Source organism: Musca vetustissima, unplaced genomic scaffold, assembly GCF_032173495.1.
Source record: "Musca vetustissima isolate MV318-11 ecotype Yass unplaced genomic scaffold, APGP_CSIRO_Mvet_v1 utg39615, whole genome shotgun sequence".
Classification (NCBI taxonomy): domain Eukaryota; kingdom Metazoa; phylum Arthropoda; class Insecta; order Diptera; family Muscidae; genus Musca; species Musca vetustissima.
The window spans coordinates 3,081-18,957 of NW_026877734.1; the positions used below are offsets into that span (position 1 = coordinate 3,081).

Genomic DNA, 15,877 nt, shown 5'->3' on the forward strand with positions numbered 1-15,877 from the left:
TTAGGCGTGGATTTTAAAAAAAAATATTTTTCAAAGCCCATCCTTAGGTTTGGATTTTTTAGAAAATATTTTCAAAGCCTATCCTTAGGCGTGGATTAGAAAATATTTTCAAAGCCTATCCTTATGCGTGGATTTTTTAGAAAATATTTTCAAAGCCTATCCTTAGGCGTGGATTTTTTTAGAAAATATTTTCAAAGCTTACCCTTAGGCGTGGATTTTGTTTAGAAAATATTTTCAAAGCCTATCCTTAGGCGTGGATTTTTTTTAAAAAATATTTTCAAAGCCTATCCTTAGGCGTGGATTTTTTAGAAACTATTTTCAAAGCATATCCTTCGGTGTGGATTTTTTTTTAAATATTTTTCAAAGCCTATCCTTAGCCGTGGATTTTTTTAGAAAATATTTTCAAAGCATATCCTTAGGTTTGGATTTTTTAGAAAATATTTTCTAAGCCTATCCTTAGACGTGAATTTTTTCGAAAATATTTTCAAAGCCTATCCTTAGGCGTGGATTTTTTAGAAAATATTTTCAAAGCCTGTCCATAGGCGTGGATTTTTTTAGAAAAAATTTTCAAAGCCTATCCTTAGGCGTGGATTTTTTTAGAAAATATTTTCAAAGCCCATCCTTAGGTGTGGATTTTTTTTTAATATTTTTCAAAGCCTATCCTCAGGCGTGGATTTTTTAAAAAATATTTTCAAAGCCTATCCTTAGGCGTGGATTTTTTAGAAAATATTTTCAAAGCCTATCCTTAGGCGTGGATTTTTTTAGAAAATATTTTCAAAGCCCATCCTTAGGTGTGGATTTTTTTAAAATATTTTTCAAAGCCTATTTTTAGGCGTGGATTTTTTTTTGGAAAATATTTTCAAAGCCTATCCTTAGGCGTGGATTTTTTTTTGGAAAATATTTTCAAAGCCTATCCTTAGGCGTGGATTTTTTAGATAATATTTTCAAAGCCTATACTTAGGCGTAGATTTTTCTAAAAAAATATTTTTCAAAGCTTATCCTTAGGCGTGGATTTTTTAGAAAATACTTTCGAGGCCTATCAACAGAAGTGGATTTAAAAAAATAAATTGCACATTTTTAGGCTCTTTATACATTATGTTTCGAAGTGCATACTTTTAGGCCCTCAAAATAATTTTGTTTTGAATATCAGTACCCCAAAACTGTTCTGTTTGAAACTTAAGTGCATACTATTAGGCTGCTCTTGACTTTATTCCAACACTACTTTCCACATACATAATTTACACTGACTTGTGTCAGTCAGTATTTCAATAAGCATATTTGATGATACTTAGTTTTGTTAATTTGCCTCTATCCCTCCTCCATATATAAATAAACGAAAAAAATCAAGTGTTCATAAAAAAAAACGTCCATGGCACATCAACAAATATTACCTCCCACATAATATCAAGAGCATGGAAATAATCTGAAAATATGAACTTTATGTTTTTATGACTAAATGTATATTTTATTCGGTTATTGCTTACCATGCCGAACAGAATGGTCGGACGGACAGACAACGGACAATTTTTCTCAGTATTGATGGTAAATTAGCACTTATTTTTAGGCAAAGAAAAAAACTGAGAAGCAGGGCAGAGCAAGGAAGTTGTTGTTGTTGTTGTTGTTGCGAACCTTGCCCACAGGGAAATACACAGACACAAGATGCTCTCCCAAAAGAATATTCATTCTTGACCTTGTAATTTATTCTTTTGGGAAGTCGCCTAAATGTATACTACATATATATTTAAATAAATTATGGTCGAGAATAAACACACGCACTCACACACCTACACAAAATATTTATTTACTTTGAAAACTTTTTACTTAATTTGTCAGTGATTTGTTTTATTTTTTGTTTTCTTGGAGGAGGACGGGCTGAGGACATATTTATATCGTGGTTGATGATGTTTGACTTATTGGGCGAGGCACAAGTGTGGCCATAAGTCAGCCAGCTATGATGTCTGCCGACATATAACTTTTCGTACTATTCGTTTACATCATTTATATAATTTTTGACATATTTTGTTTATTTGTTTATTTTACACAAGATGTCCTTTGGCCCTAACATTCCCACCCGCACTATGCCTCGATGTCAGAGCTTTGTAAAATATTTTCATTTCATGTTTTATTAAGAGGATATTAAACTTTGTTTTCTTATAAAAATTAAATTGACAAAATATTTGCCCAGAAAAACAAAATCGAGAGATACAAGAAAAACTTCAAATAATCTAAAAAAAGAAAAAATAACTTCCTCCTAAAAGTATACTTTAAATGGTTGTTGTTATTACATAGTCCCCCGTCCCCTCCTCAAAAGTAGACAATGAATTTTTATGTTGTTCGTAGAACAAAGTTTTTGGCATATATATGTGTGTGTGTGTAGGTTAAACGATGAGAAACTAATGGTCGATTTAAGGTCTAAGATTTCGACATTACACAATGGCACACATATGAGTAGCATTTTTTGGCGAAGGAAACGAAACAAGAAAGAAAATCCAACAAAGCCCTTAGGATTGTAGCATAATCTAAGGGGTGAAAACGATATGCAAAATAGTAGCAAAATAAAAAGACAAAAGAACTTTTAACTAGAATTCCCATTAGGCAGGGAAATTAAATTTTATGTTAAATAGTTAGGAAAAAAATACTTCATCTCAGCTGGGTCTGAGAATTTTTTTTTTAGAAAAAAGTAACTGAGCTGGGGCTGAGAATTTTTTTCTATAGAAAAAAGTAACTGAGCTGGGGCACAGAATTTTTTTCTATAGAAAAAAGTAACTCAGCCGGGGCTAAGAATGTTTTTCTATAGAAAAAAGTAACTCAGCTGAGGCTGAGAAATTTTTTTCTATAGAAAAAAAGCATCTCAGCTGGGGCTGAGAAATTTTTTTCTATAGAAAAAAAAACATCTCAGCTGGGGCTGAGAAATTTTTTTCTATAGAAAAAAAGCATCTCAGCTGGGGCTGAGAAATTTTTTTCTATAGAAAAAAAGCATCTCAGCTGGGGCTGAGAAATTTTTTTCTATAGAAAAAAAGCATCTCAGCTGGGGCTGAGAAATTTTTTTCTATAGAAAAAAAGCATCTCAGCTGGGGCTGAGAAATTTTTTTCTATAGAAAAAAAGCATCTCAGCTGGGGCTGAGAAATTTTTTTCTATAGAAAAAAAGCATCTCAGCTGGGGCTGAGAAATTTTTTTCTATAGAAAAAAAGCATCTCAGCTGGGGCTGAGAAATTTTTTTCTATAGAAAAAAGCATCTCAGCTGGGGCTGAGAAATTTTTTTCTATAGAAAAAAAGCATCTCAGCTGGGACTGAGAAATTTTTTTCTATAGAAAAAAAGCATCTCAGCTGGGGCTGAGAAATTTTTTTCTATAGAAAAAAAGCATCTCAGCTGGGGCTGAGAAATTTTTTTCTATAGAAAAAAAGCATCTCAGCTGGGGCTGAGAAATTTTTTTCTATAGAAAAAAAGCATATCAGCTGGGGCTGAGAAATTTTTTTCTATAGAAAAAAAGCATCTCAGCTGGGGCTGAGAAATTTTTTTCTATAGAAAAAAAGCATCTCAGCTGGGGCTGAGAAATTTTTTTCTATAGAAAAAAAGCATCTCAGCTGGGGCTGAGAAATTTTTTTCTATAGAAAAAAAGCATCTCAGCTGGGGCTGAGAAATTTTTTTGTATAGAAAAAAAGCATCTCAGCTGGGGCTGAGAAATTTTTTTGTATAGAAAAAAAGCATCTCAGCTGGGGCTGAGAAATTTTTTTCTATAGAAAAAAAGCATCTCAGCTGGGGCTGAGAAATTTTTTTCTATAGAAAAAAAGCATCTCAGCTGGGGCTGAGAAATTTTTTTCTATAGAAGAAAAGCATCTCAGCTGGGGCTGAGAAATTTTTTTCTATAGAAGAAAAGCATCTCAGCTGGGGCTGAGAAATTTTTTTCTATAGAAAAAAGTAACTCAGCTGGGGCTGAGAATTTTTTTCTATATAAAAAAGTAACTCAGCTGGGTCTGAGAAATTTTTTTCTATAGAAAAAAAGCATCTAAGCTGGGCTGAGAAGTTTTTTTCTTTAGAAAAAGCTGAGAAATTTTTTTATGTCTATAAAAAAATAGATCAGCAAGGTTGACAAATTTTTGGAGTTGACGAAAAGTCTGTACGGAAAAATGCCTCAGAAATGCGGACAAATTGTTTCCTATTGGGAAAAATAGCTCATCAAGCTTGAGCATTTTTTACTATAGAAAAAATACCTCAGCATGGCTGAGAATTTTTTTTCTTTACGAAATTTATAACTCAGCGAGACTGACGAAATTTTACTCAGAAAATGGGTATTTCAATGATTTTCCTTCAAGTTCTGTGTACGTATAAGTATTGGCAGTACTAATACGCACCATTGATTTAATCATTAATACGAATCATACACACGAAAGCCTAGCGAAGGTCTTCCTGTTTGGTTGCTGATTTGTTCCATGTATTCTTTACTTGCGATTATATGTCTCAGAAAGGTAGACGAATTTGATTCTATTGGAAAAATTACATCTGAGGAATTTCTGTCATATTGACAAGAATTTCGCTTTCTAGAAAAAAGTCTTTAGACCAGCTTATCTACTATTTACTTTTCCCCTCCTTCTAATTGTGATCAATCTCAGGGTTATAATTATTTTGACATTTTATTCATTGCCATCCAAATCTCACAATAAAACTAACGGAAATTGAGCAAGTAACATGTACATCAAAAAGTACATTTAAATTCCAAATACAAAAGGAAATAATTGCAATAAAGTCCTCCATACCCCCCAGATGGATACTGGCAATCCTCAATTTCATTTGTATAATTGTCAAGTTAAGCCACATGTTCACCAACTCACTCACTCACACAAAAGTACTTAGACTTCTATGAAAGTTCTACTTGTCCATTAGGAGTAATATCCATGTTCAGCTATGAATTATTTCCTGGAACTTTTGCTCCAAAGAATAATAATAATTATCATCATCATCATCAAGAGCAGCAGAATTTTGATGTTGGACGTCAACGAAAACGATGATGACATGAATGTTTATTTTTGACTATCGTTTGTTTGTCGTCTAATGGTCAAAAAATAGAAAAAAAGAGTAATGGAGTATTCATCTCAAAACGGAAGTACTACCACTACTACCCATACCAACTTCGGTAGTGACATGTTAGCCAAAGGAACTTACCAGGAAATGTTTCTTTCAAAATAAAGCAGGACAAACAAAAAATCATGCATGACATTAGAGTATGTGTCATTTAATTAAAGTTGATGTTACTCACACACATATATGAGTATATAAAATGAATTTTGAGAAAAACACACAGATACAGAGAGTCCAAAAATAGCTTCCTTGAAAAATCCATTAGAAAAGCTATCGAATTTCTTTTTAGCAACACAAAATTTGAATATTTTTCCTAGAAGTCCCGTATGCGTATACGTACTGGCAGTACTTATACGCACCATCGATTTATTAATTATTACAAGTCATACGCATCAAAGAGCATATTAAATGTTCATAGAAGTTCTAGAATAAGACTGAAGATTTTGTTATACGGGAAAAAATACCTCAGCTGGGGCTGACGAATTTTTTTCTAGACGGAAAAAATACCTCAGCTGGGGCTGACGAATTTTTTCTAGACGGAAAAAATACCTCAGCTGGGGCTGACGAATTTTTTCTAGACGGAAAAAATACCTCAGCTGGGGCTGACGAATTTTTTCTAGACGGAAAAAATACCTCAGCTGGGGCTGACGAATTTTTTCTAGACGGAAAAAATACCTCAGCTGGGGCTGACGAATTTTTTCTAGACGGAAAAAATACCTCAGCTGGGGCTGACGAATTTTTTTCTAGACGGAAAAAATACCTCAGCTTGGGCTGACGAATTTTTTTCTAGACGGAAAAAATACCTCAGCTTGGGCTGACGAATTTTTTTCTAGACGGAAAAAATACCTCAGCTTGGGCTGACGAATTTTTTTTCTAAACGGAAAAAATACCTCAGCTTGGGCTGACGAATTTTTTTTCTAGACGGAAAAAATACCTCAGCTGGGGCTGACGAATTTTTTCTAGACGGAAAAAATACCTCAGCTTGGGCTGACGAATTTTTTCTAGACGGAAAAAATACCTCAGCTTGGGCTGACGAATTTTTTCTAGACGGAAAAAATACCTCAGCTTGGGCTGACGAATTTTTTCTAGACGGAAAAAATACCTCAGCTTGGGCTGACGAATTTTTTCTAGACGGAAAAAATACCTCAGCTTGGGCTGACGAATTTTTTCTAGACGGAAAAAATACCTCAGCTTGGGCTGACGAATTTTTTCTAGACGGAAAAAATACCTCAGCTTGGGCTGACGAATTTTTTCTAGACGGAAAAAATACCTCAGCTTGGGCTGACGAATTTTTTCTAGACGGAAAAAATACCTCAGCTTGGGCTGACGAATTTTTTCTAGACGGAAAAAAATACCTCAGCTTGGGCTGACGAATTTTTTCTAGACGAAAAATCACCACAGCAAGGCTGACGAATTTTTTCTAGACGGAAAAAATACCTCAGCTGGGGCTGACGAATTTTTTCTAGACGGAAATAATACATCAGTTTGGATTGACGAATTTTTTCTACACGGAATTGATTTTTCTAATATTTTTCTTTAAAGACCAGGTTACGTATACGTATTAACCGTACTTATACGCACCATTGATTCATTAATTAATACAAATCAAACGAACCAAGGGACTGTATGGAAAAATACTTCAATAAGTCTGACGAGTTTTTTTCTATGGGAAAAAATACTTCAGCGAGGGTGACTATTTTTTTCCTGACGATTTTTTTTCTCTATTAGAAGAATACCTAACGATTTTGTTTTTCTTTGGGAAAGCATTATTTTATAGACCTTCTTTTGACACCCTCTATATACATGACTTTTATATATGAAAACATGAGAGGCCATCAAAGTCTTTATTTTGCATGTAGTTTGTTTTCCTCTTCTTTTTGGGTGATTAATGTAATGAACATTTTGGAACACTTAGAACATGTGTAAGGCCAGCAAAAAGAAATGAAAATTAATTGGAAAAAAATATTTTCAAAGGAAAGCGAAATTTTTGTCAAAGTATGGAAATTTAATTCATATGAAATGTAATATCAAAAGGCCAAGACCTTTGTAATGTTAATTTCATATGAAAAGTTAGAAAGGAATATTAAACATATTTCAAAGCAAATCAAAATACCAAATGAAATACATTTAGGTGGCGCCCAACGTGGGGGATTGGTATAATTAAGAGGACAAAATACGATTTCTGGGATTTATGTTTTTGAAATAGATACTGATTAATTTTTATAAGGAAATTAAGTATAGAATTCTACAGTTTTTTATAAGTGGCGCCCAACGTAGGGTCTTTAATTCTAAAGGGAAAACTTCGTCAGCCATTCCGAGTTTTTTTTTTCGTATCGAAAAAAATTCATTAGCCTTAATGAGGTATTTTTCCGTTTAAAAAAAATCGTCAGCCTTGCTGAGGTATTTTTCCGTCTAGAAAAAATTCGTCAGCCTTGCTGAGGTATTTTTCCGTCTAGAAAAAATTCGTCAGCCTTGCTGAGGTATTTTTCCGTCTAGAAAAAATTCGTCAGCCCAAGCTGAGGTATTTTTCCGTCTAGAAAAAATTCGTCAGCCCAAGTGGAGGTATTTTGTCCGTCTTGAAAAAATTCGTCAGCCTTGCTGAGGTATTTTTTTCCGTCTAGAAAAAATTCGTCAGCCTTGCTGAGGTATTTTTTCCATCTAGAAAAATTCGTCAACCTTGCTGAGGTATTTTTTCCATCTAAAAAAAATTCGTCAGCCTTGCTGAGGTATTTTTTCCATCTAGAAAAAATTCGTCAGCCTTAATGAGGTATTTTTCCGTTTAGAAAAAAATCGTCAGCCTTGTTGAGGTATTTATTCCATCGAGAAAAAATTAATCAGCCTTGCTGAGGTATTTTTTCCATCTAGAAAAATTCGTCAACCTTGCTGAGGTATTTTTTCATCTAGAAAAAATTCGTCAGCCTTGCTGAGGTATTTTTTGCGTCTAGGAAAAATTCGTCAGCCTTGATGAGGTATTTTTTCCGTCTAGAAAAAATGATAATATAAGGAATAAAGAAAGAAGACTTCTATGAACTTTTAGTCTGTCTACTGGTGCGTATGATTCGAATTAATAATTAAATCGATGGTGCGTATAACTACTGACCGTACGTATACGCACACTTGACTTCAAGGAAATTTATTCAGCCTTGCAGAGGTTTCTCTTTTGTATAGAAAAAATTCGTCAGCCTTGCAGAGGTATTTTCTTCGGCATAGAAAAAAAAATACCTTGCCAAGGTATTTTTTCCGTATAGAAAAAATTCGTCAGCCATTATGAGGTATTTCTTCCGTATAGAAAAATGCATCTGCCTTGCTGGCGTATTTTTTCCGTATGGAAAACATTCGTTTGTTTTTCTATTTCTGCGGCTTTTGTGTAATAATATCAGATATTTTCTAAAGTGGCGCCCAACGTAAAAACTTTGTTTTTAATATTTTTAAAGCATAAAACCCTGACCCATTAGAAATCAATTTTCTGCTACATCTATTCCTATTCCAATTTCATTGTGTTCAAAGTAAATCATTTGCTTGTATTGCAATCAGAAGCAAAACAATTCATAATGAAAAAGGCTACTTTATGCAGGGTATTTGCAACAGCAACAAAAACTATAAAAACCTCTTTACCACACACACTCTCTACACATTTACTATTACAATTCAATTCCCAGAGTTGGTGTTTTTTTGTTTTTGCATCTTCCATTTGGATTCAATCAAACACATGCGTCCCCTGGCATATTTATTTGCCAGTGTTATTCTTTTGCGGAAAGGATAACCTTGTCGCCAGTCACACTCCTCCCCTGCCCTCTCAACTACCCTCTGCCATATTCTGTTTAATAATCCCATATTGTTTCATTTTGCATTTAACTGAGTACTACAACATGTATTTATGTATGTATGTGTGTGTTTTCCGTTTTTTTTTCATTGCAGATATTATTCATGGAAAGCTGTTTCAGAATAATCGCTTTCTGGAAATCGATTATGCCCAGGGTCGTGATATACCACCCGGTTATACTACAAAGATTGCTAAAACCCTACAGGATTGGGTCGATTCATGTGATGCCATTTCCAATTGCATTGTCGAACAGATAAAACATGCAAATGCCGAGAAATCAAAGAAATTGGATAACAAAAAACAAATCGAACAAAAGGTAAGCTAGCCCATATAAAGTGCCAGTACAAAGAGGGCTTTCACAGAGCTCCGAACAATAGGACAATTATTTTGTAACATTTCAACAAAAAAAAAAAAAAAACAGTTTAATGTGTGTACGTGGAAGTAAGTCACTCGTAATACAGTTCTCAAACATGAAAAGAAGTCTTTCATTAATTTGAAACTGCAAACACATCTGAGAAAATCGGAAAATAATGTTCCCAAAGAAAAACCTTGAGTCTTGAGGTGAAAATATTTTTCTAAAAGAAAATAAATACTCAGGGAATCTGAAAATTTGTTGAGGTAAACCAAAAACATGCCTCGGCAAGACTGACGAATTTTTTCTAGACGGAAAAAATACCTCAGCTAGGGCTGACGAATTTGTTCTATAGGGAAAAAATACCTCAGCTTGGGCTGACGATTTCTATACGGAAAAATACCTTAGCAAGGCTGAATAAATTTCCTTGAAGTCAAGTGTGCGTATACGTATTGTCAGTAGTAATACGCACCATCGATTTATTAATTAATACGAATCCTACGTACCAGACGACAGATTAAAAGTTCATAGAAGTCTTCTGTCTATATTATAAGGTAAAAAATACCTCAGCTTGGGCTGACGAATTTTTTTCTAGACGGAAAAAATACCTCATCTTGGGCTGACGAATTTTTTCTAGACGGAAAAAATACCTCATCTTGGGCTGACGAATTTTTTCTAGACGGAAAAAATACCTCAGTTTGGGCTGACGAATTTTTTCTAGACGGAAAAAATACCTCAGCTTGGGCTGACGAATTTTTTCTATACTGAAAAAATAACTGACGATTTTTTTCTAGACGGAAAAAATACCTCAGCAAAGCTGAAGGATTTTTTTCTATACGAAAAAATAACTCAGCAAGGCTGGCGAATTTTTTCTAGACGGGAAAAAATACCTCAGCAAGGCTGACGAATTTTTTCTAGACGGAAAAAATACCTCAGCTGGGGCTGACGAATTTTTTCTAGACGGAAAAAATACCTCAGCTGGGGCTGACGAATTTTTTCTAGACGGAAAAAATACCTCAGCTGGGGCTGACGAATTTTTTCTAGACGGAAAAAATACCTCAGCTGGGGCTGACGAATTTTTTCTAGACGGAAAAAATACCTCAGCTGGGGCTGATGAATTTTTTCTAGACGGAAAAAATACCTCAGCAAGGCTGGCGAATTTTTTCTAGACGGGAAAAAATACCTCAGCAAGGCTGACGAATTTTTTCTAGACGGAAAAAATACCTCAGCAAGGCTGACGAATTTTTTCTAGACGGAAAAAATACCTCAGCTGGGGCTGACGAATTTTTTCTAGACGGAAAAAATACCTCAGCTGGGGCTGACGAATTTTTTCTAGACGGAAAAAATACCTCAGCTGGGGCTGACGAATTTTTTCTAGACGGAAAAAATACCTCAGCTGGGGCTGACGAATTTTTTCTAGACGGAAAAAATACCTCAGCTGGGGCTGACGAATTTTTTCTAGACGGAAAAAATACCTCAGCTGGGGCTGACGAATTTTTTCTAGACGGAAAAAATACCTCAGCTGGGGCTGACGAATTTTTTCTAGACGGAAAAAATACCTCAGCTGGGGCTGACGAATTTTTTCTAGACGGAAAAAATACCTCAGCTGGGGCTGACGAATTTTTTCTAGACGGAAAAAATACCTCAGCTGGGGCTGACGAATTTTTTTCTAGACGGAAAAAATACCTCAGCTGGGGCTGACGAATTTTTTCTAGACGGAAAAAATACCTCAGCTGGGGCTGACGAATTTTTTCTAGACGGAAAAAATACCTCAGCAAGGCTGGCGAATTTTTTCTAGACGGGAAAAAATACCTCAGCAAGGCTGACGAATTTTTTCTAGACGGAAAAAATACCTCAGCAAGGCTGACGAATTTTTTCTAGACGGAAAAAATACCTCAGCAAGGCTGACGAATTTTTTCTAGACGGAAAAAATACCTCAGCTGGGGCTGACGAATTTTTTCTAGACGGAAAAAATACCTCAGCTGGGGCTGACGAATTTTTTCTAGACGGAAAAAATACCTCAGCTGGGGCTGACGAATTTTTTCTAGACGGAAAAAATACCTCAGCTGGGGCTGACGAATTTTTTCTAGACGGAAAAAATACCTCAGCTGGGGCTGACGAATTTTTTCTAGACGGAAAAAATACCTCAGCTGGGGCTGACGAATTTTTTCTAGACGGAAAAAATACCTCAGCTGGAGCTGACGAATTTTTTCTAGACGGAAAAAATACCTCAGCTGGAGCTGACGAATTTTTTCTAGACGGAAAAAATACCTCAGCTGGAGCTGACGAATTTTTTCTAGACGGAAAAAATACCTCAGCTGGAGCTGACGAATTTTTTCTAGACGGAAAAAATACCTCAGCTGGAGCTGACGAATTTTTTCTAGACGGAAAAAATACCTCAGCTGGAGCTGACGAATTTTTTCTAGACGGAAAAAATACCTCAGCTGGAGCTGACGAATTTTTTCTAGACGGAAAAAATACCTCAGCTGGAGCTGACGAATTTTTTCTAGACGGAAAAAATACCTCAGCTGGAGCTGACGAATTTTTTCTAGACGGAAAAAATACCTCAGCTGGAGCTGACGAATTTTTTCTAGACGGAAAAAATACCTCAGCTGGAGCTGACGAATTTTTTCTAGACGGAAAAAATACCTCAGCTGGAGCTGACGAATTTTTTCTAGACGGAAAAAATACCTCAGCTGGAGCTGACGAATTTTTTCTAGACGGAAAAAATACCTCAGCTGGAGCTGACGAATTTTTTCTAGACGGAAAAAATACCTCAGCTGGAGCTGACGAATTTTTTCTAGACGGAAAAAATACCTCAGCTGGAGCTGACGAATTTTTTCTAGACGGAAAAAATACCTCAGCTGGAGCTGACGAATTTTTTCTAGACGGAAAAAATACCTCAGCTGGAGCTGACGAATTTTTTCTAGACGGAAAAAATACCTCAGCTGGAGCTGACGAATTTTTTCTAGACGGAAAAAATACCTCAGCTGGAGCTGACGAATTTTTTCTAGACGGAAAAAATACCTCAGCTGGAGCTGACGAATTTTTTCTAGACGGAAAAAATACCTCAGCTGGAGCTGACGAATTTTTTCTAGACGGAAAAAATACCTCAGCTGGAGCTGACGAATTTTTTCTAGACGGAAAAAATACCTCAGCTGGAGCTGACGAATTTTTTCTAGACGGAAAAAATACCTCAGCTGGAGCTGACGAATTTTTTCTAGACGGAAAAAATACCTCAGTTGGAGCTGACGAATTTTTTCTAGACGGAAAAAATACCTCAGCTGGAGCTGACGAATTTTTTCTAGACGGAAAAAATACCTCAGCTGGAGCTGACGAATTTTTTCTAGACGGAAAAAATACCTCAGGAAGGCTGACGAATTTTTTCTAGATGGAAAAAATACCTCAGGAAGGCTGACGAATTTTTTCTAGACGGAAAAAATACCTCAGCAAGGCTGACGAATTTTTTCTAGACGGAAAAATACCTCAGCTTGGGCTGACGATTTTTTTCTAAACGGAAAAATACCTCAGCTTGGGCTGACGAATTTTTTTCTAGTCGGAAAAAAATATCTCATCAAGGCTGACGAATTTTTTTCCTTTGGAAAAAATACCTGAGCAAGGCTGTCGAATTTTTTCCTATTGAAAAAATACCTCAGCTGGGGCTGACTATTTTATATATATACGATAGAAAGACCTTCCGATATTTTTCTATTGAAACATATCTCATTAAGGCTGTCACTTATTCCTAATTTAATTATTTAACTTTTGATTGTCTTCGCATATAAGCTGACCATGTTTTCGTTCAAAATATATTTATTAAAAATTCATTTCCCGCATTGTTGGCACTTAACGGCGGAATCACAGCCGCTTTGATTTGTCAGGATTTAAGTGCGACACCAACATTCAGCGTCATACCTTATTAATTTAATTAAAACTTTGTCATTATTCCAAGTTTTTATGGGCATGCGAATAATGGCTGTCTCTGAGAATTGCCTGCCTAGATATGGAGGTTGGTTAGCCATCCCACCAAGCCAAACTAAACATTAGTAATGCTCTTTCAATTCTAACAACTTTCGTTTTTTTATATCTCTGTCTCTGTCACCATTTTCTTCTTCTTTTTCTTTTCAGATAATTAATTTGAAGAAAGTTTTCAAAACTCAAATTAACGACAACGATGATGCCATGCAAATCGATTTACGGGAAACAACCTCATCCACTAGCCAGGAGGCAGCGCGCAAGAAAAGTTCCAAAGTTAAGCCATCACGATCTGCGGGTAAGTTGTAGGACAAACTTTCAAATTCACTTAAATGTAAATTCAATTGGACGAGAAGTGGGTGAGGATAGAAACAGAGAGGGATGGGTAAGGTGTTGTTATTACAATGTAAAAAGGTGCAATGTGTTTGCATAGCGAGTGTAAACCACCTCCAGCATCTGCCACCCTACAAAAGTCAACAATCAGACATCTCTCCTCGAACACTTCAACTTTCGACTGCAGCACTTTCTGACAGTTGACAGTGAGGCTGCATCAGTTTCAGTCAGTCATCATTCAAGCGTTCTCAGCATCCATCAAATGCCATGATGATGATGGCAATGAATATCCATTAGTTGTTACTGGTCTTTGCTACCATTTGAATAGCTGTTCCACGTTGTTGTGGCTGGCCATTAAAGTTCCAAGAATATTGGTGGCTGGGTGGTCGTTGATAGTTTTGATGATGATGCCGCTGTTGCATCTGCATGTGGACGGTTTTTTTGTGGTCCTCCTGCTCTGATGCCCATGGCCTTTTCATCATCGATATTAACGGTATTAAGTTAGCGATCCTTGAAGTTTCTACCATCAATGAAGCGTGTTTTTTTAACTGGCTCTTAATTTGTTTTCTTTGGCTGAAAATTTTCAATAGATTTCGTTTTTATTGTCGGAAAGTTTCACGGAAAATCTGGTTGTAATTTGGAGGCGATTGATTTTCAATTGACAATAGTCAGGATAGAGAAAAGTTGAGGAAAATGTGCTGGGGAATTTTATTTCCTTGAAACACTCTTTTTATTAAATCCAGGCCTTGTAGATCGTAGAAAAAATATTTTTTAATAAATCCAGGCCTTGTAGGTCGTAGAAAAAATATTCTTTAATAAAGCCAGGCCTTGTAGGTCGTAGAAAAAATATTCTTTAATAAAGCCAGGCCTTGTAGGTCGTAGAAAAAATATTCTTTAATAAATCCACCCCTTGTAGATGCTAGAAAAAATATTCTTTAATAAATCCACGGCTTGTAGATGCTAGAAAAAATATTCTTTAATAAATCCACGCTTTGTAGATGCTATAAAAAATATTCTTTAATAAATCCACGCCTTGTAGATGCTATAAAAAAATATTCTTTAATAAATCCACGCCTTGTAGATGCTATAAAAAATATTATTTAATAAATCCACGCCTTGTAGATGCTATAAAAAATATTATTTAATAAATCCACGCCTTGTAGATGCTAGAAAAAATATTCTTTAATAAATCCACGCCTTGTAGGTCTGACAAAAAATATTCTTTAATAAATCCACGCCTTGTAGGTCTGAGAAAAAATATTCTTTAATAAATCCACGCCTTGTAGGTCTGAGAAAAAATATTCTTTAATAAATCCACGCCTTGTAGGTCTGAGAAAACATATTCTTTAACAAATCCACGCTTTTATTAGCCCTCGACGAAATGTTATCCCTATTTTCTCTCTGTTTCATTTTCGTTTATTTTATTTTCTTGATTTTCTGTCCAAATGCATTGTCCCCATATTAGATTTTTACATGCGTCTTATTAATTTTTGACATTTTGTTTGGCATTCTTTGTTCACTGTGTGTGACCTTAAGGATAAGACTGGATTTATATTTACTTAAGGCGAGAATACAAAAACTTATACTAGTATGGAAGTATATGTGTGTCTTATGATTATGTATGTGTGTAGATATTATGGTATTTGACCTTTAGCTAGATAAATTCTTATACAATTTGTTATCATATGCCCTGCAGCGTTTCGTTTTCTTAAAATATTAACAGCAGCTCTATTCTAATAATATTTTCGATTATACTAAAAGGGATGGGGTGACTTTCATCATTACTTTTTTATGATACAGAAAAAAAATAAATCTAATATTGTGTCTCTTCTTTTCTTTTTTCTTCTTCTCTCTTTTTTTTTAGTTTAAAAGGATTGCCATGACTTGGTGCGGAATACTACGACTGTTTGCTGATATGGAGGAGATACCAGCTTAATTTATGGAATATTCAAATACACAAAAAAGCAAAACTTTCATTATAAGTTGCAAAATTAAATAAAAATCTTTTGGAATTTAATTTATATGCAGGACAACAACGAGGTATTTATTTTATGGCAGCAGCAGGCAGCCATGTGGCCTCACAGACTAAAAAACAAATCAATTTTTGTTCTCAATAAAATTTTTGCCATTAAAATATCAACGCATAAATTAAGAAACGCGCAGATAAAATATGCCAAGAAACTCTTAAAGATTGAAATAAAATCTGTATAAAATTGTGAATTATTTAAGGACGTTGCAGATTGGGTTAATTACAGATTCCAATAACTGAGAAAAATCCATTTAAAATATATTTAAATTTCCACAATACACCTCCAT

At 35.1% G+C, this 15,877-nt stretch overlaps 1 protein-coding gene across 1 annotated transcript; it reads left to right on the forward strand.

Annotated features, from left to right (window-relative positions):
• Nucleotides 1-8,986: 8,986 nt before the first annotated feature.
• LOC133322413 (COP9 signalosome complex subunit 7-like) lies at nucleotides 8,987-15,468 on the forward strand (the record flags this gene model as incomplete). The annotated part of the gene is made up of 3 exons (XM_061531410.1): nucleotides 8,987-9,217; nucleotides 13,382-13,526; nucleotides 15,426-15,468. Coding segments are annotated over 3 exons (381 nt in total), but the record flags the coding sequence as incomplete, so codon positions are not given.
• Between the last annotated feature and the right edge of the window lie 409 nt (nucleotides 15,469-15,877).